The 27791-nt window shown below is 31.6% G+C and overlaps 1 protein-coding gene and 1 long non-coding RNA gene across 3 annotated transcripts in view; one reads left to right on the top strand and one right to left on the bottom strand.

The window, feature by feature from the left end:
- LOC121113681 (uncharacterized) overlaps positions 1 to 386 on the top strand; it is a 58652-nt gene extending 58266 nt beyond the window's left edge. Inside the window, exon 3 of the long non-coding RNA XR_011779019.1 lies at positions 47 to 386. This is a non-coding gene — a long non-coding RNA (uncharacterized lncRNA). The remainder of the gene's footprint in view (positions 1 to 46) is intronic.
- On the bottom strand, positions 271 to 27791 carry LOC121113680 (beta-hexosaminidase subunit beta). Of its 2 annotated transcripts, none has more exons than XM_040707525.2 (7): positions 27526 to 27791; positions 2199 to 2415; positions 2025 to 2137; positions 1430 to 1959; positions 1228 to 1361; positions 913 to 1163; positions 271 to 859 (listed from the first exon to the last, which is right to left on the bottom strand). In XM_040707525.2, the coding sequence occupies exons 1-7, from the start codon at positions 27730 to 27732 to the stop codon at positions 638 to 640; spliced, it is 1674 nt and encodes a 557-aa protein (XP_040563459.1). In that variant the 5' UTR covers positions 27733 to 27791; the 3' UTR covers positions 271 to 637. The 2 variants fall into 2 exon arrangements, with proteins under 2 accessions (XP_040563459.1, XP_040563460.1); XM_040707526.2 differs by lacking the exon at positions 27526 to 27791 and adding an exon at positions 5227 to 6126.

The following is a 27791-nucleotide window of genomic DNA, read 5'->3' as shown; positions in this document are numbered from 1 at the left end:
TAATTTATAAAATGTTCTTAAATCTTTTATTTTTTTATTTTTTCAGAATGGAAGATTCGCAAATATAAGTCCTAACAATGTTCCTAACTTGATCAACTCACGAAGCTCATATCAACAGCGTCCTCAATTTTTTCCACGTTATATTTATTAGAGTTAGTCAACTATAATTTTTCATCTTAGGTGCATTAATAACTTAAGTCAGAAGATGGTATCATAATTTATTCATGCTCATTTGTTTTGTAAAATTTAGTTAAAGAAATTATATCACAGTTACCACTCTCAACATTTTATTTAACTGGTATAAAATTGAATATTACCAAATATATAACAAAGTGTTTACATAATAATATATAGAATGCATGTTTGAAATATATTGGTTAAGCGTATCTTGGTATGGATCAAAGTTAAACAATTTCCCATTTGAAAGTTATTCATTAATGAATTCACAAAAAACACATAGGTACAATTCAGAAAAACATATAATACAATTATAATTATAGAAATATACTGTTTTTTAAATAAGCTTCACGGAATTGAAGAATAGGACATTATTAATGATATATGAATATATGACGATAATGAAATTGTAGAAGTAGAACAAGTAATAATCATAAACGTAAGTTGTAAAAAAATCGACTTAAAGTTCTTCTATTCCTGGACAATATCCAGCACCGTTGGCTGATCCAACGGGAAACCCTCTTCCCAACATTCTGCACTCATGTTCCTGAAGACGTTTTGCGGCTGATTTTATATCCCTAACATTTTTATCAGACCATAATCGTTCTGCAACAGCAGATGCCCTGGGCCAAATTCGAGGGATTAAATCTCTTGAAGTTAAGTATTCACCCCAAGCACAGGCCTAAATAATATATAATTATATTTCGTTATTGTTGAATTTCATTATTTACTTACTCCACCACCTAAAACATAATGATACTGACTTTCATCACCTAGAAAGTCCAAAGGTTCAATCTCATAGCGTTTAACCCAATCAGAACCGTAATCGGCATAATTTAAGTACCAAGGAGCAGTAAGAACGGCTCGATATCCTTTGGAAGTCGCATCAGATAATAATCTCTTCCATCCAGGCCCCCAATCTTTCCAAGCGTTTACAATTGTGTGAACCCTGTCCAAATATCCACTTGTAAATACTTCTTCCCATACTATGTAGATAGATCAAGTTAGTATTAAAACAAAACTATGTTAGAAGAATTCAAACAAGATTACCCATGATTTCTGTACTAGATTTGATTTTTTGCATGATATCCATCATTCGGGCTACGAAGAAGTATTCTAGCTGCCTGTATTGTCCTTGAGCATTCCATGATACTAATACTTCATTAATGTTTGGATTACTACTCCTAAAAAAGAATGTGGTTTGTATTGTTGATTGAATCATACTCAATATTCTTCTGAGCATTTTGTTTACCAGCATTTGATGGGAACCTCATCTCCACCCAGCATAACGTAATCATCCTTGAAAAGATTTAAAATCTCTTCAAAAATATCATGTAGAAAGTTATATGTTGAGGCAAGGACAGGATTTATGGGTCCTTTAATATTAGTCGGCTCTCCTGAGCTATCATAGCATGTTGTAAGTAAATCCGGATTGCCTTCTCCCCATGAACGTGTATGGCCAGGGATATCAAATTCAGGAATTATTCTTATTCCTCGCAATTCCGCTTCTTGTATAATTTCTCTGACATCACTAACAGAATAAACATGTGTTTCAGAATCATAGGCTCCATATCGACTCATATTTGGGAACTTATCACTTCGAAATGGAAAAGATTCGGTGTCAGTCATATGCCAATGAAAAACATTCAGTTTGTTCATTTCCATAAGGTCCAAATTTTCAAGAATGACCTTTTTTGATAAGAAATGACGAGCTGTATCCAACATAAGTGCTCTGTAAGGAAACCTTGGAAAATCCCGTATATACGTTCTATTTATGAATATCTTTTCAAAATAATAATAATTATGATTAATTTCACATTCATATTGACAGCATTAATTGTAGTTACCTGATATTTATTCAAATACATCATTTGTGCAAGAGACTCCATTCCACGCAATAAACCCCAAACAGATTGAGAAATGATAGCTCCGCTTCCATAACTTGAGATTTGTACTTCATCTAAAATATATTATATATATCAAAAAAATGTAACAAATATTTATGGTCAAACTAATTTTACACTCTTCATTCATGTTAGGAGTCAATATATAATTTTCTTTCTTATGGTGTGGAGATTTGATCAGAAATAACGGAATAGTTCTATTAAATAATGGAAAGTTCCTATTTCTTATGGTGGCTTTATTCCTAGAAGAATTACTTAACATCTTTTTGATTCGTTTTTCATAGCGCTTAATTGCCTGGTTGATAATTTTGCTTGAAGGGGAATCATGGGATACCTAAAGATTATAGAAGAGATTATTAACCCTTTCCAACTGGTACAAGAAGTTTAATCGACAAAATATAATGAAAATAACTTAATTAAAATTGGGCAAGAACCAAGCTTTAAAAAATCCTCTGTAAGGGGGGCGGGATAGTATTGTAGTTTAGGGGTGAAGCACACATAAGTTACTATAGTATCTATTTCATTTATTTATATAATGCACAAAATACAATTTTGAATTTAAATTTAAAATATATCACTGCGTTACCTCGCCGTGATATCGCCGTCGATTCCCTCCTCTCAGGTGATACTTCATGGGTATTTCATAAATGGTATTTTTTGATAAATAATCAAAGTAATAAGTTATTCTATACATATGCTCCGTTTCCAAAAGAATAGGATACGATTTCTTGTTGATCCCTCGTTCTTTATAGGATATATATTGACCATTATATTAATTATATGTGAAATTTTGGCTATCACATAGTAATACAATTTAATAGCTACGCTTTTTATAGAATATTACTTTTACTAAGCACTACGATTATAATCTAACAAATAAAACACAATGTAGATTTAAATATTAAAAAATATATTTTAAAACTGGTGAATAAATAATATCTGACGGGGATAGTCGGGGAGTAAAGAAGAGATTTATAAAAATTGGTATGATTGACTTATTTGACTAACTACTAGATGATTTCAAGTCTTTTTGTTTCTTCTTTTCGGTAGGAAGGTTGCTTGATATGATAATGGTAACGACGTGCTATATTAATAAAGCAAAGTTTGTTTATCCATTAGACTGAGGGGGCTCATTTTTACAACAAAACAAGACATAAAAAAATCAAATTGAGTTATTTGTTGGATGCTAAAGTATATTAAAAAAGAAACGGGGAGTATATATCTGTATTGTGAAGAATGTTGACTAGTTGGTCTTAACAGATTACCTTTTTACCTCCGTTACCTTTATTGTATAACGCAACCTTTCTTCAAAAAAAAAAACTGAAAAAGGGTCCAAAATCATATGGTAGTTAGCTAAATTAGTAAATCATACCAACTGCTATTTATCTCTTATCTCTGACAACCTATCACTGTCATATGATTTCTTCACCATTTTTAAAATGAATTACATATTTTTGAATTCTACAGAGTATTTTATTCTATACTGTATTATAATATTGCTTATATATATTTTATTAAAAGAGTAGTTATGATTAGTTAAAATATTATTTCTATGAAGAAATAGCCTAAATTTCTGCATTGGCTATTTTCATGAAATAGCCAATATACATATTTATATTATATAAGTGACGAGGGATCAACAGAAAATTGTTTTCCTCTTCTTTTGGAAACGGAACATAGTTATTTATTACTTTGTGTATTTATGAAAATAATAAATTATGAAATATCCATGACCAAGGACTCCTTTAAGCAGGGCTGGGCACGTGCAAACATGAATTCAAATACGCGTGCAACATGGGTCTATTAAAAAAAAACAATGCTACGTGTTTGGTATGACAATAAGTAATAACTATTAGCTACTTTGTGGACGCCATCTTTATTGTGTATTGTAATTGCCATCATGCCCACTAAGTGTTGTAATCTAGGGTGTAGGACGGGCTATGACAACGAGCCACAACAGTCTGGTGTTACGATCTATCTGTGGCCAAACAAAGAGAGGAACCCCGAACTTGATAGCGCCAGGCTATGAGCCATTCCAAAAGAAACATATCAGAAGAAGACAGATTAGGGACAGGCTGAAAGTACAAAGCTATGTTCCCTGTATTTCAACGACTCTGATTTAATCTCTGAGTCTAAAAGAAGTCAGACCCTTGGCAAGGTTTTAAAGAACAGGTAAGACAGCTGCTCACTTTTGATGCACATGCTTATAACTGTCCTTCTTTTACGGGTACCTAATAGCAGATGTAGTACCATCCCTATGGTGAAACTGTCCCAACTACCTCTCAACTCCTAAAGCGTCATGAAGGCCATCTCAAGCTGCGGCCACATCACATAGGGCTCAACAGTTCAATGCCATACAACACATTCTGGATTTTAAACTCTTGATTGAGGAGTCAGTCCTTTCAGTGGAAGAAATTGGTGACAAATTGGCCAAGGAGACACTCCCATCAGACTTCATACTCATCACAAAACCAAGTGTTGCCCTTTTGCAGCTATCCCACGATAAGAAATTGGGCCCCCAAAGTAGTAGCCAGCATCCAGTTTGGGACAGATATGTTATTCAAATGTACCATTCTGGTTTGTTGATTGACAAAAAGGCAGTCACACATCTCCTCAGAAGGCAAGGTCAACACTGTAATTCAACCCATCAATTTGACTTCCTTTCGGGGAAGAAAAGAAGAATTAAATCAAACAGAGACCTAGGACGACATTCTCAACGAGTTAGTGAAGTTTCTCAACTCCTCAGAGATTGAACCTACACAACCTTCTGGCTTTCTTTCATTCGTAAGTAAATGGCTCTCCTCTTCGCCATCCCAATAGCTAGAAAATATTCGCCATGTCTTCTTTCAACCACACTCATGTGGGAGAATGTGAGCTCAGGACTTTATTTGCAGATCTGTTCATCTAATTTGGTGACCCTGCCAACCCCAAGACACCTGAAAAGAGTTGCTGTTCTAGTCAGTGTTGAATCTGGTCTAAGTCATCCTCAATCACTTATCCAAAAGCCAGAATCAAAGGCCTCAGCAGAAGAGATAGGAATGTCACCCTGATGATCAATGAAGCATACTCAACTCAGAGAGTAGAATTAGTTAAGGGAAAAGTTCATGGGCTGTGAGTACAATCAAGCTACCAAAACACTTCTTACCTTTAAGATTAAGTCGGCTGGAGGAAAGTAACATGGATGTTGTTGTGCTGGTGCATGTGTCCAATTTGACAGCTGAGTTTATCTATGCTCAGTATGAAGTTGTCATGAAAACACTCTGGGAAGTGGGATTCACGGTAGTGGCACTCTCAGTGGATAACCATACCGCCAACTGCAAGTTCTACGAGAAACTGCTTTACAATGGTGAACTGAAGACTTCCATCCTTCATCCTCAGGAAGAAACAAAGAAAATTCACCTGCTGTATGACCCAGTGCACAACTTCAAAAACATCTACAACTGCTTCCAACGGAGGGAGGTGCTCGAGAGCCCATCATCACTAGGAAGATCTGAGACTCTCAGACCAAATTTTGCCCACCTCAGGGAGATTCACCCTACAAACCTAAAGAAGACCAATGTGAAATTGGCTGATGCTGTGTTTCACGAATCATCAATTGGAGAACTTAAGCACTACTCCAAAGAAGACAACAGACCGGAGTTTAAAGGCACATCCGAATTTTCAGGGTTTGTCAGAACTATGTGGAATATCCTAAACGTCCAGACACGTGGAGTTGGCTACGAAAAGAGAGATGATCTTCGGGAGCCAATGTCTGAGAAGAACAGACTTGGTATCTCTCTCTTGAGAGATTTTGTCGACTTTCTGATCGAGTGGTAACACAGTAAAGCACCTGGCCACACAACAGAAACCTTCCTAGCAACAAAGCAGACGTGCCTTACTGCAGCAGATCTGGTAGAGTATCTTCTTGTAGATGAAGACTTCTTCTTTGTACTCCTTGGCATGTACACGCAATAGATACACAATACATATATTTAATGTGTGTGTGTGTTTTTGTTTGTGTGTGTGTGTGTGTCCAAAAATGGTGAATGTACATTCTTAAAGCTCAAAAAATGGGGTTACCAACATATTTTTTACCTACAATGCCATGGTGGTCTTAAAATAGCATTTTTCTTAAAATAATTTTTTTTTAAACAAACGATTATTTTATATTAAATAAAAATAAAGATGGTTAAATTTTTAGAATTATTATCGCTGCATTTTGGTAAGTACCTTAGTATACTTTTTTTAATTGAGATTATAAGATTTACAGAAGAAAATAAGAAAAGGATTTTTGACAGTAAGATGAAAGATGCGCAAATTGCAGTTTAACTTGAATATATATTTTTTTTCTATGCATAAAAAAGTTTGCAAACTGCAAAAATACAGCGAGAATAATTTTTATAATTTTACTGTCTTTATGTTTTGTATTATATTAAGCAGAATTCTCACTAATTTTAGTTACTTAAGGTCGAGGGCCAACACTGGACAAACTTACTCTGGTATATGTTGCACAAAATAAATTTGTTAAGTAAAGATGTGCAATTGGACAGAGAAATGCATCAAATTGGGTCCAGAACATATAAATATCAACTTAAAAATACAGGGGGGACAAGGTAAATCTGGAATATTGTTAATGGCTAATTATGAGTATTGCAGAGGTGTTGTTATTAAATACTTAATACTTGTTACAAGCTAAATGTGTTAGCTGTCGAGTTTAACATAATTTCCATCATCGAAGCTCACCGCACGGGACACTTTGTACAGGAGATAATTTCCTTCCTCAAATATCCAAAATCAACAGTTTATGACGTGATTAAGGCCTTTGATGAGGAGGGAAAGACTGAAAGAGCAGCTCATTTAACAAGATCTTATAAAATTTAAATTAAAAGGTTCATAATGGCTTGAAACTATCAATTGACACTCATCCAGACACACCAATTGCTTGGCTGGCCAAGAACTGCAACGTCAGCAAAGGGATCATCAAAAATGGCCTCAGGATTGAAATGCATTTTTGTCTAGGATCCGAGCTTGAAAGCATTTGCTGAAAGAGTAGAATAAGGCAGACAGAATGAGCAAAGGCAAGATTCTTATCAAGCAAATGAAGAGCAAAGGTGGTTACGTCCGTTTTTTCGGACGAGAAAATCTTCACCATTGACGCCAAGCAGAATTGTAAAAACGATATATGGATCTTTCTGGAACCTGATGAGGTCTAAGCAGTCCTGAAAACAAAGAATCCAGCTTCAGTTATGTTCCTAGTGGGCATCAGCACAGAGGGATAAGTGAGGCCCCCTCCCCCACATCTCCAAAATGACCAGAAGGTGACAAAGGAGATCTACAAGGACGTTCTCAAGGACATGGGCATCCCATGGATGAATGAAGTCATTGATGGGAAGCCATATGTATTCCAGAAAGACTCATCATCTGCTCATAAGGCCAAGATTGTCCAAGAGCTCCTAGTATAAAATGTGCCAGATCTCGGACCTAAATCTTTGTGGTTTCTACCTGTGGGGAAGGGTAGAGATGATCATTTCCAAGAATAATTATGCCTCAGTTGAAGCCTTGGATATGTCCATGGTCAATACATGGATCCGAACGAGGTAACAAAGACATGCAAGGCATTGGGGTGCCGTGTATAAATCGTAATCAAGAACGAAGGCTTTCATTATGCATAATCATTTCAAATTTATGGTGGCTTTCAGATGTATAAAAAATTATCTTTCTATATCTTATCCAACACTAATAATTAGCCGTTAAAGTTATTCCAGATTTACCTTGTCTATCCTGTATATGCGAGAACAAATTTTTGAAGGTATCAAAATGAAAGACGACAACATTTCCAAGCTTCACAAACATGATGAAATGCAAAGAGTCAGATTGATACTCATGACGAAAATATAACGAAAACACAAAGGAAAACTAGAGCGGAAGGAGGTCTTATCCTTGAGAGGGTAAAATCGAAGAGGGAAGAAGATCATTGCCCTTGGATTCTTCGATTTATGCTATCACTTATATCTTCTTCAGAGAGATAATGGTAAATAATTCTATCATATTCAAGGCAGAATCATCCTGTATTCGGTATTTGGATATTCCTTCCTAATCCCAAAGATTAAAATTGAATGTTCCTTCCTGGATAACGGGGAATACAATTAAAGTTTAAGTATTCAAGTCTGGAGAAGAGTGGTTTTTTCTTGGACTTGAACTTGACTTGAGCTCGATACCATGATAAATCAGAGCAAGGATATTTTAAATTGATTGAAAGTAGAAAACGATCGTTACCCGGGATATTTGACTAAATTTATAAGCGTTGGAGTTAAGGGAAAAATATGGTTTTAATAAAAGAACAAGACGTCATATTAATCTCAGAATAATCAACATGGAATCTTGAAGTTACCAATTATCAAAATTTAATTTACAAAGATTATGATTTTTTAATCAATGTCTTATTTTTTATGACAACATATATTCAGGACTTGAACATGAAATCCACACCCTCTCTTATATTTACAATAAAAAATCTGTAGTTTTGTCTCTTGAGACTTACTCAATGTTATGGCACTCAGCCTCGATTACGGTCTCGATACGCCCTCTGATACAGGAACATGCCTTAATGACAAGGTGCAAAGTGCTCCTTTATAACAGCCACCAGACTTACCTTAGTTGTTTGGAAAAGTCTATTTGTGTGTGCCTCAAGGTAGCTAATAATCTTTCAAATTAAGATCTGAGTTGGTAGAGGAAGCTGGTTGCCACTTTTCCATGGTCACGAGGTCGAAGCAGTTTTTTTTTTTAAGTCAGGAAATGTTTTACACATGGTAAGGTTCAGAATCCTGCTCCCACATCCTGAATGTAATGTATTATCAGCCAGTGGTGTTACAGATGTCACAATTGCTGATTTGTCCATCATTATTAATTAAACACATAACTATGGCGCAAATCTGTTCCTCCTCTGTGACCTGAATCTCAGGCAGCTCCGAGTATAGTTCTCCCAAAGTGACAAAATTAGATTATATGAATGTGGTTTGTCTTTATATTACGCAGAATTGGAAAAAAAAGTGATATGAGGACGACATTTGGTTCCAGAGTGACCCAAAAAGTGTGTGTAGATTACATCTTGAGCCTTATACATGTTTGCATTCAAGATAAAGCAAAGTATGTCTGTTTTGGACGCCTAAGAACTCTAAGAAATCCCAGTTACCCGCTAGTAATAAATACATTAAGTTTGATCTTTTTTGGGAACAAACTAATATAGGTAAATAACGTGCATGTCACATTAAGATAATCATATTGACATGTTAAAGTAAAGTCACTCTATCAAAAAAATGTTAAAATTGTAACGACAAATAATCAATCTCAATATAATACAAAATTTATAATTTTATAATTTTTGTCATTTAATTATTTGAATTCATTAATTTTGAAAGTTAATTGACTGAATTATAACTACATTCACAATAACTATAAAATAATAATTGTATAGTTAGAACTACCAACTGTATACGGGCCTGTTTTCTACAAAAGATGTCAGATGAAAGGTTACCTGATACACTAAAGACAACAATGTGACGTATATAATAATCATTAATTAGAGAATAGTTATTAATTAAATGTTGTTAACAAAAAAATACAGAGGATCATATGTTTTTGTCAATTTTATCTCGTCAATCCCCAATTCTACTCTGAGTCCAACATGGACCTACAATTATAACTCTGTAACAAATCCTCGGGATTACGTTACGTCTTTTATAAGTACATACGAATTTTCAAATAGAATATAATCGAATCTATATAGGAAAGGATGTTCACTACTCAGGAATTAAATAATAATGACAACTGCTAAGGAAAAGAACATTCCTTCTTTATACTACCAATTGCAAATTAACAGGCCAGCTAAAAAACACACCGGATTTACATCAGTGGTCATGAATTTCCCAAAAGAAGAATAAGAACATAGAGAAATAAATTTGTAGAGGCGACAAGATGCATCAATGATTTAGCAAAGATATCCTCTTGTGACGTCATATATGTATGTTGTTATAGTCATTTTTTAATTATTTTTTCAATCAATTTCTTTCATTTTGCTGACGTTAAAAATTATAATATACTCTTAAACGACGCTAACTTGTATTATGATTAATTAAATAACATGACTTATTTGGTTACCTTTTGACAAATTAAACTCTGTTTTTACAAAGGTTGGAGAATATTTCAAAAACACTCTTGTGGAGATTTTAATTCATATCGTTTCTATTCTATGGATTACTTATATTTAATATTTTGTTTTTAAACTTTTTTTACACCAGGGTCCATTAATGATATACAGATATATCCAAATACAATAGTTTCAACTAAATTATTGCTTGTATCCTAACTTTGATCTCATTCGAAGTACCTCTAAAAATTGATTTAATTTTAGTATATAAAATCAGTTATTTCTGTGGGTTTTTTTTAAAGTGTTATATGTATAAGATTTTTCTTCCCATCACACTTAAATATTATTGATGGGATTTATGGATTTGTTGAATACTTATTATGGGCGCTATGGAAGAGATGGTGATTGCAGGAACATGTTTTAAATGATATTTTGAATAAATATTTTTAATTTAAAAAAATATATATATCTAAAAATATCTTTTTGGAATTTGTGTTCGTTAAAGGTACGTATAATTTATTTACGTGGTTTTAAAAACCTGATAAAAAGTTGACCTTACCCGGATTTGAATTTATATATATACTGTTTTGATATTTCATAAATAGGAGTTTTAATACAATATTTAATTAATTTTCTTGTATGAAGCATCAAATACTTGTGCCTATGCAAAATGTCATATTGAAAAAAACAATATGAATTTTTTTTAAATATTATGAAAGGCTAAGGCTAGTCAGTTACGGAGTTGTGCCGTGGTTCAGTTCAGTACAACCCTTTGGTTTGTTTTTACTTCGGTTTGGAACGTATTCCTATAATCACATATTTATTTTATAGTTTGATATTATAATTTTATTTCTATCATCCTTTATTTGGTTTATTTATTTCACATGAACTCGAGCAATTGTAGCTTAAATATTAAGAAAAAAACTTTCAATTACTAAAACGGTTCTTTGTTCTTAGTTACTTCGAAGTAATAGGTATTTTTTAAAGATTTCGTTTTAAACGTCATTGACCAACAATTAGTTATGGATAATAAAACTTGATATGGAGTGGGATTGGTGCTTATTTCAATCCTTTTACGACTGCTTGCAGCTAATTTAATGAAATTTAATCACAGCTAAGTTACTCTTCTCCCAAACTTTTTTTCAAATTGTCAGGGTTACCATGTTTATTTTCTCTTTATTTATACATACTGACAGATCATATTTTACACAGCTTTATAGACTTTATTTTGTTGTATATTTCATAGTTCAATGTTACTTTTTCTCTATTATTTTGTTGTTTTAATTAAATATCATCTCCGTAATCTCATTTAAAAATGAAATAAGCTTCACTATTCATAGGAAAATAAATACATACATACATTAAGAATTATAATTCCTTTGAATTGTTTGTTTCGTACATATTATAACTTTGTCTTTAATTAAAAAGTTTTAACTATCTCAGGCTTAAGTTTATTAAAGTTCTAAATTCGATTCAGTCGGGGAGTTATTTTGCGTATTTAAGCATCCTGGGATTTTCATATTTTACTATTTACCCAATTCGGGGTTCTTTCTTGACAATTAAAATCGACACAGTTATATTTTGGAGTATAGAATGTTTTTTTGTTTTTTTTGTTTAATTTCTATGGATAAATATCATAACTGACCAATGAAGGAAAAGCAAATTAAAGGATCTGCATTTTATTTCCAAAATAAAAAAAAGATTTGGAATAAAACTTATGTAGTATGTAATTTTCTAAAAAGAATGATAAATATCCTTTCTAAGAAGATAATTTCAGAAAAAAAAAAATATTTTTTCTAACAGAACTCATTTGAGAATAATAATAAATTCTACGAAAAAAAAAAATCCAGGGGGTATTTCAACTTATAAAAATAAGATTCGAAATATACTTTTAAAAAAAACAATAAACAAATAAATCTACATTTAACACAAATTTTTTAAAAAGGAAAGAAAGAAAATGCCCCTTGAATTTGTCGTTTTTTATGCGAAAATACGTGTGTCCAACTGAATAAAAATTATATGCTGGCAACTTTAATAAACGACATATCCTCTGCCAGAGATCAATGTAAAAACTATAGTCATAAGTGTATAAAACATGTCCTAAAAACTTTTTTAATTGGTATTTTAAGCATAACTTCTTATTTTCCAATATTCTCAAAAGCATATCAATTAAGATCTAAATACTTTCCACAATTATGTATGGATAGAAAAGTTATAAAATTACAACACAAATGGCGTTGTGTTTGATAAAGGCAACACTTGGAGGGAACACCTGAAAGAAAAAGTAGTTAAGTGTTCCCGTATATGGAGCATGGCAAAGGCAGTCATAGGTCAAAAGTGGGGGTTAACCTCCGATAAAGTTATTTGGCTCTACGAAGCCATGATCAGATCCATCATCACCTATGCGTGTCTTGCATGGGGGCACATCGTTATTGCAAAGAAGGGTGAGGAATAAGGAAATTAACCACTATTCAGGGGGAAAAAAAACCTCTTGGTCATGAATCATACCCTCCGATCAACACCAACATTAGGAATATAGGCGCTGTTGGACATCCCTCTCTTCGACCTCTACATACAAGCGCAAGGAACAAAGTCTAGATGGAGAACAAGGAATATTCTCCATAGCGCACCTGGGATGGCGTCAGTGATCTTCATGGGCATCGTTTCCTTTGCGATAAAATACTTGATCTAGTCGAATTGATAAATTAAGTGACTATATAACTGGCAATCGTATATGGGTCAACAACAAGTATATATGTAGTGTCAGGACGCACAATAATGATTATTTCATTTTTAAACATCTTTATAGAACTTTATATTGAATGCAAGAAATAGGAAAGAAGACTGACTCTTCCTTTTACACAAAAAAAAATAGGAAAATAGAAATTCCAGAAAATCTAAATAAATATTAAGTATCGAATTCACGCTCTACATACTTCCTCCTTAGATTCAATAGGTTTACAAGTTGTATATAGAAATGGATTCAGTTTTTCCATCCTTCTCAATAATAAAATGTTTCCTTAATTTGCATATCACCTGGAACGGGACAGTGTAATTTGGAGTAAGGGATAATCTAATTGGATGGTTTGAGATATATACTGCAATTGCTTTTAATAATTTTGGAAGTATGGTGTATGACTGGGACTGTTTTTTTTTTAATATTGTGATGCGTATTATACATTCTTTTAACCTCACGCCACAGAACTGTTCCAGTAGAACGAATTCGTTCACCGAAAAGTAGTTCTGCCAATGAAAATTTTTCTCCAAATTTCACGGTCGTATGTAAATCCATCAGATTTCACCCAGCTTCGACCAGACTCCAGGATTTTGCAAAGAATTGCTTCTTTAAGATTACAATGTTCCTGTTCTATCAACCCATTGCCTTGCTGATGATAAGGAGTACTTTTTCTATTTTCTATGTTCAAAGTTTATACAATTTTTTCCCAGATAATAGAAGTGACCTGTCCTCCTCGATCCGTAGTTTTAAATTTTGGATAAACAAATCTTGCACACCAGTTACTTTCCAACTATGAAATAATAAATTCATTGTTTCCAAAAGGTGTTGGATATACTTTGAGCCACTTTGTATTTCTGTCGATGACGGTTAAGGCCCTTGTTTTCCCTTTTTACTTTGGGAAAAGGACCACCTATAAAATCTCAATTTAAATGATAAAATTTTTGTCTGGGGATTTGATATTTTCAAACAGTAATCTAACTCTTTTAGACTTCTTTGATTTCTTACAAATATCAAATTCTTCAACATATTTTTTTTTAATATCTGCTGACATAGTATGCCAGTGATATTCTTTTTGGATTTTCCGATTTGTGTTCTTAATGCCCCGGTATGGTTCAGTGTGATAAAGTTTAATTAAATATCAGACTAAACTTTTTGGTACTATTGGTCTATCAATTTTTTCTCGGATGTTACACCAGATATCTTTTTCATCAATAACAATATTTTTTGCTAATGGACGTATTATATTTAGTCAAAAAATCTAGTCCCAACACTCCAAAGTCCATATCAGTAATTACAAATTATCATTGAATGTTTTCAAGCCCTGGCAATTTAATTATTTGAGTAGAATTCCCATGATTCTTTAAAGTCTGATTATTTGCAGCAAACAGTCAAAATGGTTTAATATTTATGAATTTAGAGTAGGGAATTAAAGATCGTTCTGCTCCTGTATCATTTATAAAGGTCAGTGGGTGTTTAAAATGGATAATAGAATCTGTTACGTGTATTTTTAGAGTAAAAATATTTTAGTTATTAATTTTAGATCGATAAATATTTTTTATTGATAACTTTTGAGATTTTTTTCTAGAATCTTTACATTTTTATATATTATAATACTGCTTCGGGAAGACATATTTCCTTCTTTATATGGAACGCAAGAAATATGAAGAAGACTGCCTCTTCGTTTTACACAAAACATAAGAGATTACAAAACAATAACAAAGGTAAATGCAAAAAAAATCTTAATAAATATTAAGTGTCAAATTCAAGCACTACATATATACAGATGGATCCAAAAGTCAGAAAGGCAACACAGTTGCAGGAAGGGCTATCACTCGAGGTGACATGTCAATGTATCAATCATCAGCATCATTAATTAACGAGGCATCGGTCTTCCAAGCAGAAATCATCCCCATCACACAATCAGTGGTAGCTCTTCTTAACCAAGACAAACCATCCAAAAGCCTAATAATTCGATCGGATTCTCAATCGAAAATTGCTCCTATTCTAAATCCGTTTACAAAAAGGGATACAGTTAAGAAGTGCAAAGAAATATTAAACATCCGAAAATGTGAAATAAACATACATCTCGATATTTCAGGAAACGAATTTGCAGACTATCTTTCATAGAGTAGTACTGAAACTGTCGTACTGTTTGTACGATAGAGCGCCACCTGGCGACATAAAGAAGTTGGTGGATGACTTCTTCCTTGAAGTTTGGCGCAATAGAATAAAGCATACACATCACACGTTGAAGAAACAAAAACGAAAGAGTTTCAAACTTTTGCTTCAAAACATGAACTTAATTGTTCAAGACTACATCGGTCATGGGCCATTTTTGGCCTTCTGAGCAAATGGGAAAAATACAAGTGCAACGTGCAGTATTTGCATGGAAGAACCACAAAGTGCAGACTACCCCAATAACAAATGTCCATTGCTCTCATATGAGAAATAACCAGCTATGCAAAAAGAGGCTGAAGATCTTCGTATTCTTAAATTGATTAAATGTACAAGAATGAAACAAATTATGGATCATAACTATAAAATTAAGTAGGACTTAAGATCAATTTGTGTGGTCGTGTTCACACATGTCATATCGGTAGTATTTTATAATGAATGTATATACTATAGTATACAGCAATAAATTATTAACTAACAAAAACTAGTGTGGGTGCTCATAAAAGACGAAAAGTTAATACAAAAGTTTATTTGGGAACTTTTTTTTTACTTGGAAATGCTCATTTGAAGAATGAATTTTTTATTCCTCATATATTTTCATTATCCTTTAACACCTGAGTAGTGAATTTATTTATCTACTATATTTTATTACATTCAAAACCTGATCTTATCTAAATTCAAGTACAACAATTGATGAATTAGACCGAAAAACGGCTTAAAATGACCATAGTTTTTCAACAAATACACAATCCGTGTTTTTAGTTTAAAATTCGTATTTTAATCATAAAATATAGCACTTTGAAGATGTTTGAGCAAAGAAATAACACATTTGAAGGAGTTTTCGAGAATGACTGATACACATCTCCTTCGTTGCAAGACTCTGTTGAATGAACCTATTAAGTTCTTTCGAACTCTTTTTTGTCATTTTTGGCTCACCCCCATACAGCCATTATGCCATAATTTAAGATCGACATCGGAGTAATTCCAGATTATATATCCTTGCTATATATAAAGTGAGATTTATATGGATTTATTTCCCCTCACAGCTATTTGAATCTGATCTAATAAAACACCACGACAGCTAACCTGCTCTCCTCCAAAAAGTCTTCAAATTGTCTGGGTAACGACGTTAATTTTCTGTTCCTTTTATTTTTACATACCGATGACATATATCATACATCACAGACTATAGTATTGTTTGCTTGCTAAAACGTATGCATCTTCAAAACAAGGAGGCCTAATTAATAAAAGTAGTAATCTCTTGCAAGTTATAGAATTTAAGTTTTTTAATATATGTGCACGTGTATTTTGACAATTTTCACATCCTTAACCATGATGAAGGTATTCTTCTAGACTTAAAATTTGATTAGACTTGAAATGGCATTTATTTGAGAACCACTTTTATTTTTTATAGTTGACTTTGTTTCAAATCACAAAATAAGCTTAACTTTCAAAAACATAACACCTTTAAAAACCACAAAATGGGATGTTGATTAGCCATCTAATTTGATTTATAGGAACTAATTAAGCTTCTCATATCTTCCAATCTCATTGACCTACAACACAAATCTTTTTTGTAGAGTGTATTTTCTGAGGAAATGATGCTTGATATATTTAAAGTTATAGATATCATACTTTTTCATCAAAGACTATAAAAATGGTTCATGTATTTTGTTGCATAAGTAAATATAGCTATCAAATGATGTATTATAAGCATGAATCAAATTAGTGTCTTACGAACTATAATCCAAAACATAAGGGTCTTATGGACGATTTTTTGATCAAATTGCATTAACTTTTTTTGGAATTTCCATGTAAATGCCAAATTTGACAAATAATTTTTTTCCAAAGAAACATAAACTTATTTACAAGAGGTTAGAGGCACATTTTTTTGGAAGTGACTAAATTTGAACAAATTATCTTTGTTTTGAAAATACATATGAAAAAAAAAGAAATTACAGAGTTTTAACATTACATTTTTTACAAGAACGAGAGCTTTATTTGACGACAATCATAAAAATTTCCCATAAATGGAGGCCCAATGGCCATTTGGCCTCTATGATTTGGCTGCACAGTTCAGTCGCAGTTGAAATGACTCATTCAAATCATTTCCTCAAATTCAAATACAGCAAACAATGTAATAATTTTTTTTTTCTTGTAACGTGATTTCCTGATGTTATTTAGAAAAAAAGTTCTCGCATTGTAAAAATTCAAGAAAGAATCAATTAATATAGCAATAATACTAACTCTGTAAAAATAAAGGATAACATCTCTCTCCTTCAAAAGTGTGATAATTTCGGAGGTAAAAAATAAATCATTCCTGAGACTACATTAATTATGTTAAAATGATATTGTATGTAGTCTTGAAACAGCAAAGTAATATATATATAAAATAAATATAAAACATTATAATATCGGTTGTTATTTTTTCGATTCAATGTTAAAAATTATTTACAAGGAATTGATAGTCCTTATAGTAGGTTTATGCTTATAAAACCTTACAGATTTGTTACGAAGTTATAATTGTAAGTCCTTGTTGTACTCAAAGTAGGATTGAGGATCGACATGGGGATAATTCCTTCCTATGTCCTTGTTTATTTCTCTTTGCCCCCTCTCTTCTTGTAGCTGATCTAATGAAACGTCATGACAGCTAAACTACTTCCCTACAAAACATTCTCCAAATTGTCAGTGTTACCATGTTGTTTTTCGTTTTCTTTTTTAACATGCCCAAAATACAAATGATTTTCATCACTACTCATTTCCACCAATGAGCTTTTGTAGTTCAAGCTTAATGCATCCTATTTAAAAAAAAAAAAAATCGAAATTTATGTATAACAAAAAATAATGTATTTAACGTTATATAAAAGTTTACCATGCTAAGCTGAAGCTCAGCACGTCATATTCAAACAAAAAAAGGGGTAAAATTTAAATTATTAAAATAAAGTTGATCGACCCCTAATAACTCTGAGCAATGCCGGATACTCCCACAAGTATTAAAAGAAGACCAATTTTTTTCTTTTTGTGTTTGTTATGTATGTATACATATGTCGTAAAACATTGTAAATGGCATTTTTAAAAAAATGAAAATTACAACATTCAGGGTATTAATAGGTGAAACCAGGGTTTTATTTTGATTTGAGCTACCATAACTTTCAAAACCAGGTTAAAATCGTCTTCAATATTATACGTATCATGAGGGCTATGTTTTTTACAATACAATTTTTAAGAAACTCGGGGTTTTCTTATGATTTGTCTTAGTTTTTTAGTAATGTAAATAAAAAGTCCAAGGGTGACTAAACCTAAAGATATTTAAAAAAAGGTTTGTAATTTTTTAAATAAAAGCAATGCAATAAGTTAAGATTCATAATCTACATTCAAAGTTTCATAAAAAAATTGAAAATTTGTTAAAAAAGTCGAGGCTTTTAGACAAATCAAAAAAAGAAAACATTTTTTATTACAACACACTATTTTTTATTAGAATAGGACATTTTTAATGACACCACAGCTAAATAGACTGCACTATCAAAGTGGTTAATAAGTATAAAAATATATATTTCATCTAATAAACCTTTACTTTGGTGACGTTGTCAATTCATTAGACCCTCTATAATATATTTAGCAAGTCTTTTAAAAACTACACGTATCGAAATATTATTATTTTTACAATATGGAATCACAAGTGCTAACAAGGAGGCAATGTATTGTATTCATAGGGATTTGATTTTTGTAGAGTGCAAGGAGAAAGTGGGAGCATGACTTATTGTATAACTGAATTAAGATCCTTCTTAATATCACCTGCCTGTTATATGACTTTTTTGGGTGGTGGGAGAGAACATGAATACAGGCTCGATTACAGAGGAGAATTTTCTACATATATTTGAATTAAAATTTAGTTTAGGCAAAATATTATAAAATTAAATTCAAAAAATGGTCACACCATTGAAAATTTGGGCATTTTATTTATCTGTTTTGAATAAAGATTTTGTAAGTCAAATAATCAATTATTGAAAAAATCAAAAATGAAATTTTATACAAGTAACTAAATCCAGATCTGAGTTCTGACCTCCTTTTCAGGATTAATTTAATCAAAATCATCTTGAAGAAAATTTCATTTTGAATTGTAATTCTTTAGTCACTCATCAGATGGATGCATATAATTCATCATTTGATAGCTATTAAGTAATCCAATAAATAAGTTAGACATTTATTTAAAACTCTGTTATAAAAAGTATCGTTGGCATTAACAATATATTTATAACTTGAAACATTTCAAACCTAATATCTTGATAAACTTTTATCAAAAAAAGATAATATCAATATCTCAATTTAGGAAAAAATAATTGTCATCATAGAATAGCTGATTGTGATTGGAAAAGTTTCTGGCCTCAACATGAAGATGGCAGCAGTCGTAAATAAAAGGTACTTACATCTATCTATTATCCCTTGACAGTTACTCATCAAAATTTTACCCATTTTGGACGCAAAATTCTTATGTAACAGTCGTTTGAGTAATTGATGTGAGTGTTTTTGTAAAAATAAAAAAATTGTGTATGGAGCTGTCATTAAATATTTGTTTTGGAAAGATGTAACCTTTAAATATATTAAAGCAATAAAAGACAGGTTGTGTTAAAATTTGACTTGTTTTGGAGTAATTTAGGCAAAGAAAAAGTGCTTCGTGAAAAATTATATTGCAAAGAAAAATGCCGATTCCTATTTTGACGAGTTACAGAGATGGGAGCATGTCTGGGAGAAGTGTGTCGAGTTACAAGGAGACTATGTTGAAAAATAACTATTATACAAAATGTTTTACATCTTTGTTAGTTTGTCTCTGTTGTCTGAATGTATGAATATATGAAAACGAGTCACGGGATGATTTATACATAGTGCTTCCTTATGTTTATCATAAACATATTTTGATCTAAAAAATAAAATTGTAGTCGTATTAAAGAAATATTGCATGCGTGTGCAAATAGCGTCAAATATGTATAAAGGGTGCATTGTATAAAGTGCCTATCAGCCAAGGAAGGCAATCTATAGCTACTCTTGGTAAGAGTTACACTCTTTGACGCCTCTACTAATCTGTTTCTCTTTGTTTGTGTCATTGGTGTTTTAGTTATATCATAGTTCATATGCATTTTCAGTATATGTTAAGATTTGAATAAAATATAAACGTTATTCTGTTAAAAATAAAATTTATTTATTTTTACTCATAAGTGCTCTCAAGCCTAAAGTACTCATGAGTCATCCCAACATAGCATATATTTTTTTTGTTTTTACTCAAAGTTTTGGTATTACTTTTTCATTCTTGAGGACAGAACCCATGTGAATTGTTAGGTGTGAGTGTGCTCATGAAAAATGGAGAGTCACCCTGAAGATTTATTGAGGAGTTATTTTCTATATTATTAAAATAAAATTTGTCTTTTAGCTGAAACTTATTACTCCGGGAAATGTTCGGTACTACCACTAGTACATAATAAATACGTGATTTTAATATATCAAAATGAAAGGATAGCATCAATTATTTTTTTGGTAATTAAAATGATAGATGATGTAATTTAATATTGAGAAATGAGACGTAAGAATATTAACTTGTACAATCTACTTATACAAGTTATATACAGGGGAGTCTTAAATCTCCCTGTTTTGTACATAACATGTTTGTGTCAAACCTTGTAGAACAATCTGGGTCCAATTCACCTTTTGTGACATACAAAAAAAGGGTTATATGCGTTAAATTTATCAGTCGTTATACACAGTCTAAGTAGAGCAATTGAAAACCTTTATCATAGCGACAAATCACCCCTTCGAATATTCCGGATAGAGGGGCCTTCAATAAGTCTCAGTTCTGTGAAATATAATATAAATAACATTTAAGAGACTGCAAGCATTGGTGACAATTCAAGAAGCGGACACCTAAGGTTGGTTTGGAATTCGGGGAAGGTTCCGAAAATTAAAATAAAATTGAAAAAAACCCTACAGATAGAAGCCAAAAGTGGCCAAGGAGATCGGTGTGTCAAGGATCTCAATGAATCAATAATCCATAAGGACCCACGGATGGGTTTCCTCAAGTTTCGTTACGGTCAGAATATCACAGATTCATCAAGCGTTTTGGAAGGGGCCAAAATTTATAAGAGTTTTGCACACGGAGAGTATCTATTGTGTTTTATGATGAGAAGAAATAGAACCTGGACCAAAACTTCATTCAGCTAAATGACCGAATGTTAGCCTTGTAATCATAAGATATCCACTTGGATCGACAGACTGTTTAATGCTTGTTAATAGTCGGTCTCTAATGGTTTGGTCAATTTTATTATGAAAGGCCTTAAATTTGGAAAATCTCTGTAAGTATAAGGCGTTAGTGGTACCAAATTAATAATGTTAATGAGCCAAACTTCTCAAAATTATGGTGTATGCAGAGTGTGCGTCGTTTCAAAGTTGTTTAGAAGTTGTGAATAAAAGAGGTAGTTACATTGAATTAGTAATAAAATATTGAATATTTTTAGTTATGTTTCTGTAATAGTTATTTGTTGCACTTAACCCTGCGATGAACCCATTAATGTATAAACGAAAAAACTTATTATCGCCCTCTATATGTTCATATACATATAAAGGTCTAGAAAATATTTCGTTTGCATCATATGTAGCAAGTCATATGCAAATAGAGAAATACACAATGTCGGCTATGTGCGAGTATGTTTATACAGGTATATGACTCTGTTATTTAGCCATTAGTTGACTCTTATTTGTACTATTTTTTATGTTCAACATTGAATTGTTAGAATATAATTAGTTGTTTTTTTGCTCAGTGTTTTAACACTAGCAAGTAGATATCTATAAATACCTTTCAAAAGCATGGCAAATTCTAGCTAACTATATGTTAGTGTTGATCATTTAAATTTTTGTGAATTACATCATACAAATCTATATAGTTGCGTATGAAATATAACCATTCTTCATAACTTTGGATGTCAAAAATGTCTAAATCTCGGTGTGCGTAAGTATAAATAAAAGTGTACTTTAACAACTTGTAAGATATTAGGGATCTTAATGATTAATTTACAAATGTATGTGTTGCGTCTTGACGAGGGAGAGACACAAACTTATTTATAGTAGGACAGATCCAGGATGACCGAGAGACATGACGAGAAGAAATGGCGTGGAGGAATAAGACTACACTTATTATAAGATCATGTATATTCTTTATAATACAAAACCATACTCTAATTTATTTACAAAATACACGACTATTCATACTATGCAAAATGCAGTACTTTAATACATAAAAGTAAATACAAGAAGATAAGAACAAGGGGGAAGGAAATATGAAATACATTACAGTATGAGTTAGCAAGGAGGCTATAGTTTATAGTGATGTCTTAGGGACGTCCGCAGGATAAAGGGAGATTCTGTAGGCCCTTCCCTCCCGCAAAAAAAAAAGAATATATAATCCTGCAGACACCCCTGTTTCTGTTAACTGTTTCTCAGAGTTACCATACATTTAACAATTTCTCAGGCAGGATTTTTATGCTTGCTCCAATTTTGATAATTATCAAATCTCTATTCATAAATGTATCACATGAAAATTAATTAAATTTAAATAAATTGGAGAAATGTCATTCTAAAACATAATTCGCCTGTTAATTTAAAATCTGTTTTGAGTAATTAAACTATAATGAAAAATATAACCATTTACATATACATTTGTATTAAGTATGTAGAATCAAACTTCTTTTGAATTAAAAATTTCTAATTGACCTATTTACATTGAGTGATATCTATGGTATCATTTTAACCTTGAAATTGATTAGGTATAATTCGTTGAAAAAGACGATAATAATATAATTATAGGTTATCCTTGAACCACAAACTACTCTGGTTAAAAAATATATTTTTTATTTCCTTCCAACTTCCTTGTAAAAACTGTGAGAAGTACAAATCATAATTTCGATATTCCTGAGCAGGGATTATCTATTTCAATAAAACAACCTTTATGTATCTACTTGGATATGTATATACGATTTTTTTTTTCATTTTAAACATGAACTTTAACATTTCAAATGATCTTAGAAATAAGCAAGCACCTTCAGTATATTATGTACCTTTTACCATAAATTAGCTAATGAGACGGGTTGTATATAAAAAGATGGCCCATACCTATGCATTTAATAAAATTTCTGCTTTGTAATTCTTAATAATTATATATATTTGACCCAAAAGTGTATTAATTAAATACTTATTTCGTATAATATGTTGATTGTAGAAATTTGGAGGGAAGGCTCAAATCCCCCCCCCCCTAAAAAAAAGTTTTCCAATTGTCCCCAAATTAAATTAATTGAAAAAAACAAAGTTTCATTTCTCCTTATTTATAACAACATCAATTTCAAATTACCGGGAGGATTTCTTATTGAAATCTGAACACTTACTAATCAATGATTAATTGAGTCTGAGTGATTGATATTAATTCATATTTCGATATATTAAAGAATAAATGGTTAGTTACAAAACAAAATAAACCTAAGCTCTTTAATTTACGTACAAGTCGAGAAAATGACACTGGAAAGTGAACAAAAATTTCCTTTGAGCGCTCCACTCAGTTGGACGCATCCAAGACCACCGTTTACGTCATCAGAAAGTCCAAAACGTTGGAGAGGAAGACTGGCTCTGTCCAAAATTTCAAACTGGACTCGGAGGAGTGAAAGAGCCCAGGCCAATTCTCTCAAGCCCATGAAGACCCAAGCAAAAGATGCATGGGGTTCACACCAGACTGTTCAGAGAGCTATCAAAAAAGTGGTTGGAAAGAACCATGTGAGTGTGGAAAAACCACTTTTGACTGCAGAAATGAAAGTTTTTTCGAGTTATTTTGTATTTTTTTTTGACACTTTTGGCCCTACTACAATCCTGATGCCAACCCCCTCGACAACATCTTTTGGATGCATGTCGAAGGAAAACCTGCAGTACCTTTCATCCTAATACCGAGGCCCTCAATTCAACTGCCAGCAAGCAATGGGACGCCATGAAAGAGGACTAGATCCACAACGGGTGCCAGGCCTTCCATCGCCTGAAACCATATTGCCGTAAAGGCCGTCTGCATTAATGATTCAGAGAGCTCAGACACACATCATTTATTGCATTAATTTTGAAAAAAAAAATGTTAATTAAAAATTATATATCTTGTTGAAGTTTACAATTGAAAATATTCAGATTTGAATGGACCACTCGGTATTCCTTCAATCTAAAAGAGAATTCGCGTATTTCATTATATAACCATAAGATACAATTTGAGTATTCAGTGACTGAACTGAGTCTAACATCTTTTTTTTTTAGCAAAAAAACTTGTTATGAAAAACTCTATAAAAAGTAACATTGATTCAACTTAAGAGCCATCTAGAAATTAAAAAATTATGTGTGAATGTTTAAAAATATATTTTATTTATATTTTTGATCTAGAAAATAACAATGTAGTCATATTAATAAAACCTTGTAGGCATTTTGCATATAGCATCAAGCGTGTGTAGCTAAGGTAGCGCTATAGAGACTAAAATACTACCTGGGGCATCAGTAATATGTCATATAATCATGGTTAGATGTCTTCTATATTTTTTAGGGAACATTTTTCTATTCAGCGACGCCTAATAACTCAGAGCAATGCCAGGTACTTCTGTGTTTAAAAAATAAACCTATTTATACAAGTAATTATATTACGGCGTTGATAACTTTTAGAGTTATCAACCCCCTCCCCTCCCCAAATAATGAAAGTTAGCATCGCTATAAAGGTATTAGAAATAATGTTCTTTAAAAATTTGCTATAAAAACTAAGGATGTATCAGTCCCAAAAATTTTATTTTCCGTCAAGTCCCTACTAAAACTTTAAGGATGAGTCCAAATTGGACTTAAAAACTGTCCCACAGAATATCAATTAGTATCGACTATCACGGGTCCAATTTTTATAAAAAGTAATGCATACTTTAATTACGTCTCAATTAAGAGTAATAAATAACTTAAAAAGGCCTAAATTAATCAATTGTAACTTCTTTAATTAGGTCTAAATTAGGAATCATGGCAAAAAAAATCATACTCGAAAGATACAAATTGTTGTTTATTATCAAAGCCTATAAAGGGTGACTTATATTTAATGCTTATAAAATATATAAATTATCATTAAAAAGTAAAAGTAATGCATTTAAGATAGGAATATTAAAATTTAAAAAAACACTACGAACTTCTTCAGTAGAAAACACACATACAAAGAGAAACGGGGCTCCAGGAATAAAATCAATAATACCCTCATGCAGTCAATTCACTTTGAGTTGTTATACTGAGGCAAAAGATGTTTTAAAACAAGAAGCTATGCCAGCTTAGATATACTTTACTTTGTAAAAATGTATGTCTTTTAGAAGGACCATTAAATTTTGGAGGTAATTTTCACAGAACAATATAATGGATGGGACTATTAACACATCCTACTTTAAGAACCGCTACAATGTTATATAAAAACATATACAAAGTAAAAGAGGCACTCGGTAGAGAGCAAAACCTCCACCTAAAATCAAATTGAGTTGTACATCTCAATTTGTTCAAAAATTATGGTCCATAATGAACTTTTTACCTTTTGATTTATGTTGACCTTGATTTCTGAAAATTTAATGACCTCTTACAGTCACCATATATTATCTTTGTTACCAAGTTTGATCAAAATCTGTTGTAACTTTGGCGTAATCCTAGCGACCAACAAAGAAATTCAACATTGTTGTGAAGGTAATAAATGTCAATTAAAAGATATTTAGAGTAAATATAATATTATTACTATACATTTTCATAAATTTTTTACATTTTTAAGAATTAAAACCAATTCACATTATACCTATAGGGAATATTACATTAAAAACTCCCCAATTTTGAATATAATGAAGGACACATCCAATGCAATTCTAAAAAATATCATTAATTCATATATATTTATATAAAATGGCTCTACCTATTGTCCTAATAATTGTTTATGAAAATAGAACTTAATTCTTTCAGCTAAGTTAATGATGCGGGAATTATGTTCGATAGGTAGTTGTCCTATTTTTACGAAGAAATGAAACGAGTTTATTTATTATTTTTGCAAGGGCACTGAAGAAATTCGATGTATATACATATAGACTAGAGTTATATTGTCCTAGATGTAACTATAGATAATATTTGATCCTGATCAGCGTAATACAAATAGATAATAATAAAAACATATTAAATATTTAATTTTATCAAGGGCTTCAAACTGTACAAATTTCATTGTGTTAAATGAAGGAAACTAATCATGGTAGATGTTATTGATTATTGTGTTAATTGACCTTGAGAACTTGAGTACAGTTTAAGAAACAAAATAGCAAAAAATAAACTTTCTTTTAAATAATTTGTTGTTTAGAAAGTTTTTTATTTTATTTTTGGTTTTCCCCCTCATTTTGAAGTGAATAAGACCAGTACTCGTTAAACATTTAAACGTTAGCATGTTAATAGTTAAAGTATACTGAGCTTATATTAAAGGTAGTTTATTGATATCTACCTACTTGCTATTGTTTAGAAACTACAAAGAAAATATTAACAATTAAATCTCAAACATATAAAAAAATAGCAAAAGAAAAGTCAGCTAATGGCTAAATATTGTATACAATTGTAAAAACCCTGTGCGAACATAATAGCCATAGCCGGTACATTTGCTAAAATATAGCTCGTTATCTGCTAACAAAATATTTACTGTGTAAATTTGTTCTATAAGACGAATAATAATTTTGCTTATATTAACAGATGATTATTCCCATCTAATGAAAATAAAATCATGCGAGAACAAAGCTGTTGATATCTACTAATTCGCCAATATGGGGACAAAATGTACATCATTAGGTTTACCATAGAATGTACTTTTTTCTGTTATCTAGGTAAAAATAAACACATTTTGCTCGTTGTGTCAGCCTGTGGCATTGGTTTTTATTATTACTGCGTCCTAATATAAAAGTTTGAGAAACACTGTTGTAGAAACACCAATTCCACAAACAAAAATAAAAATATTCACTATGGTAATACAAATTGAGCTGACCTCATAACCCTTAAATATCAATTTACAAATAAAAAAGATTTTTACTTTGATAGATTAATTATCTAATATTTATTTAAGAATTGATAATGAACCCCATGGGATTATAACATTAACAATACTTTTTGCAGTAGACTCATGAACTAATGAGTTAGTATAAATATGTAGGCAATTACTGATTATCATGTATATCTAATGTATTTAGATACAAAGTAATGCAATTAAAAAACAGAAAATGGAGAATTCAAAAGAATGTTTTGGCATTTTTTTACTTTTTTTACATATTAAAACATAATAATTTATTGAACAAAAACAAATAAAAACACTTTCTTACCACAAATGTGACGTCTTCTACAAGAAAGGCTTCATTTGAAAGATCTTGAAACTGAGGTTTTGGCCAAACTTCTCCCATTGTTTGATGGACCCATGGCCCTTGTCTAATGTTCTGATAACCCTTAGGCTTAAATTCGTCCTCAATAGATAGAACCCGACTCTGTGGCGACTTTAAAAGTAATAATAAAAAAATATGGAACAAGTACATTTCTTCGTTCTCTAGTTCAATTAAGGTATAAAACACAACTGACGGTATTTTTCTTTCTT

This window comes from Lepeophtheirus salmonis, chromosome 2, assembly GCF_016086655.4.
Source record: "Lepeophtheirus salmonis chromosome 2, UVic_Lsal_1.4, whole genome shotgun sequence".
NCBI classification, from domain to species: Eukaryota; Metazoa; Arthropoda; class Copepoda; order Siphonostomatoida; family Caligidae; genus Lepeophtheirus; species Lepeophtheirus salmonis.
This window is presented reverse-complemented; position numbering and strand designations above follow the sequence as displayed.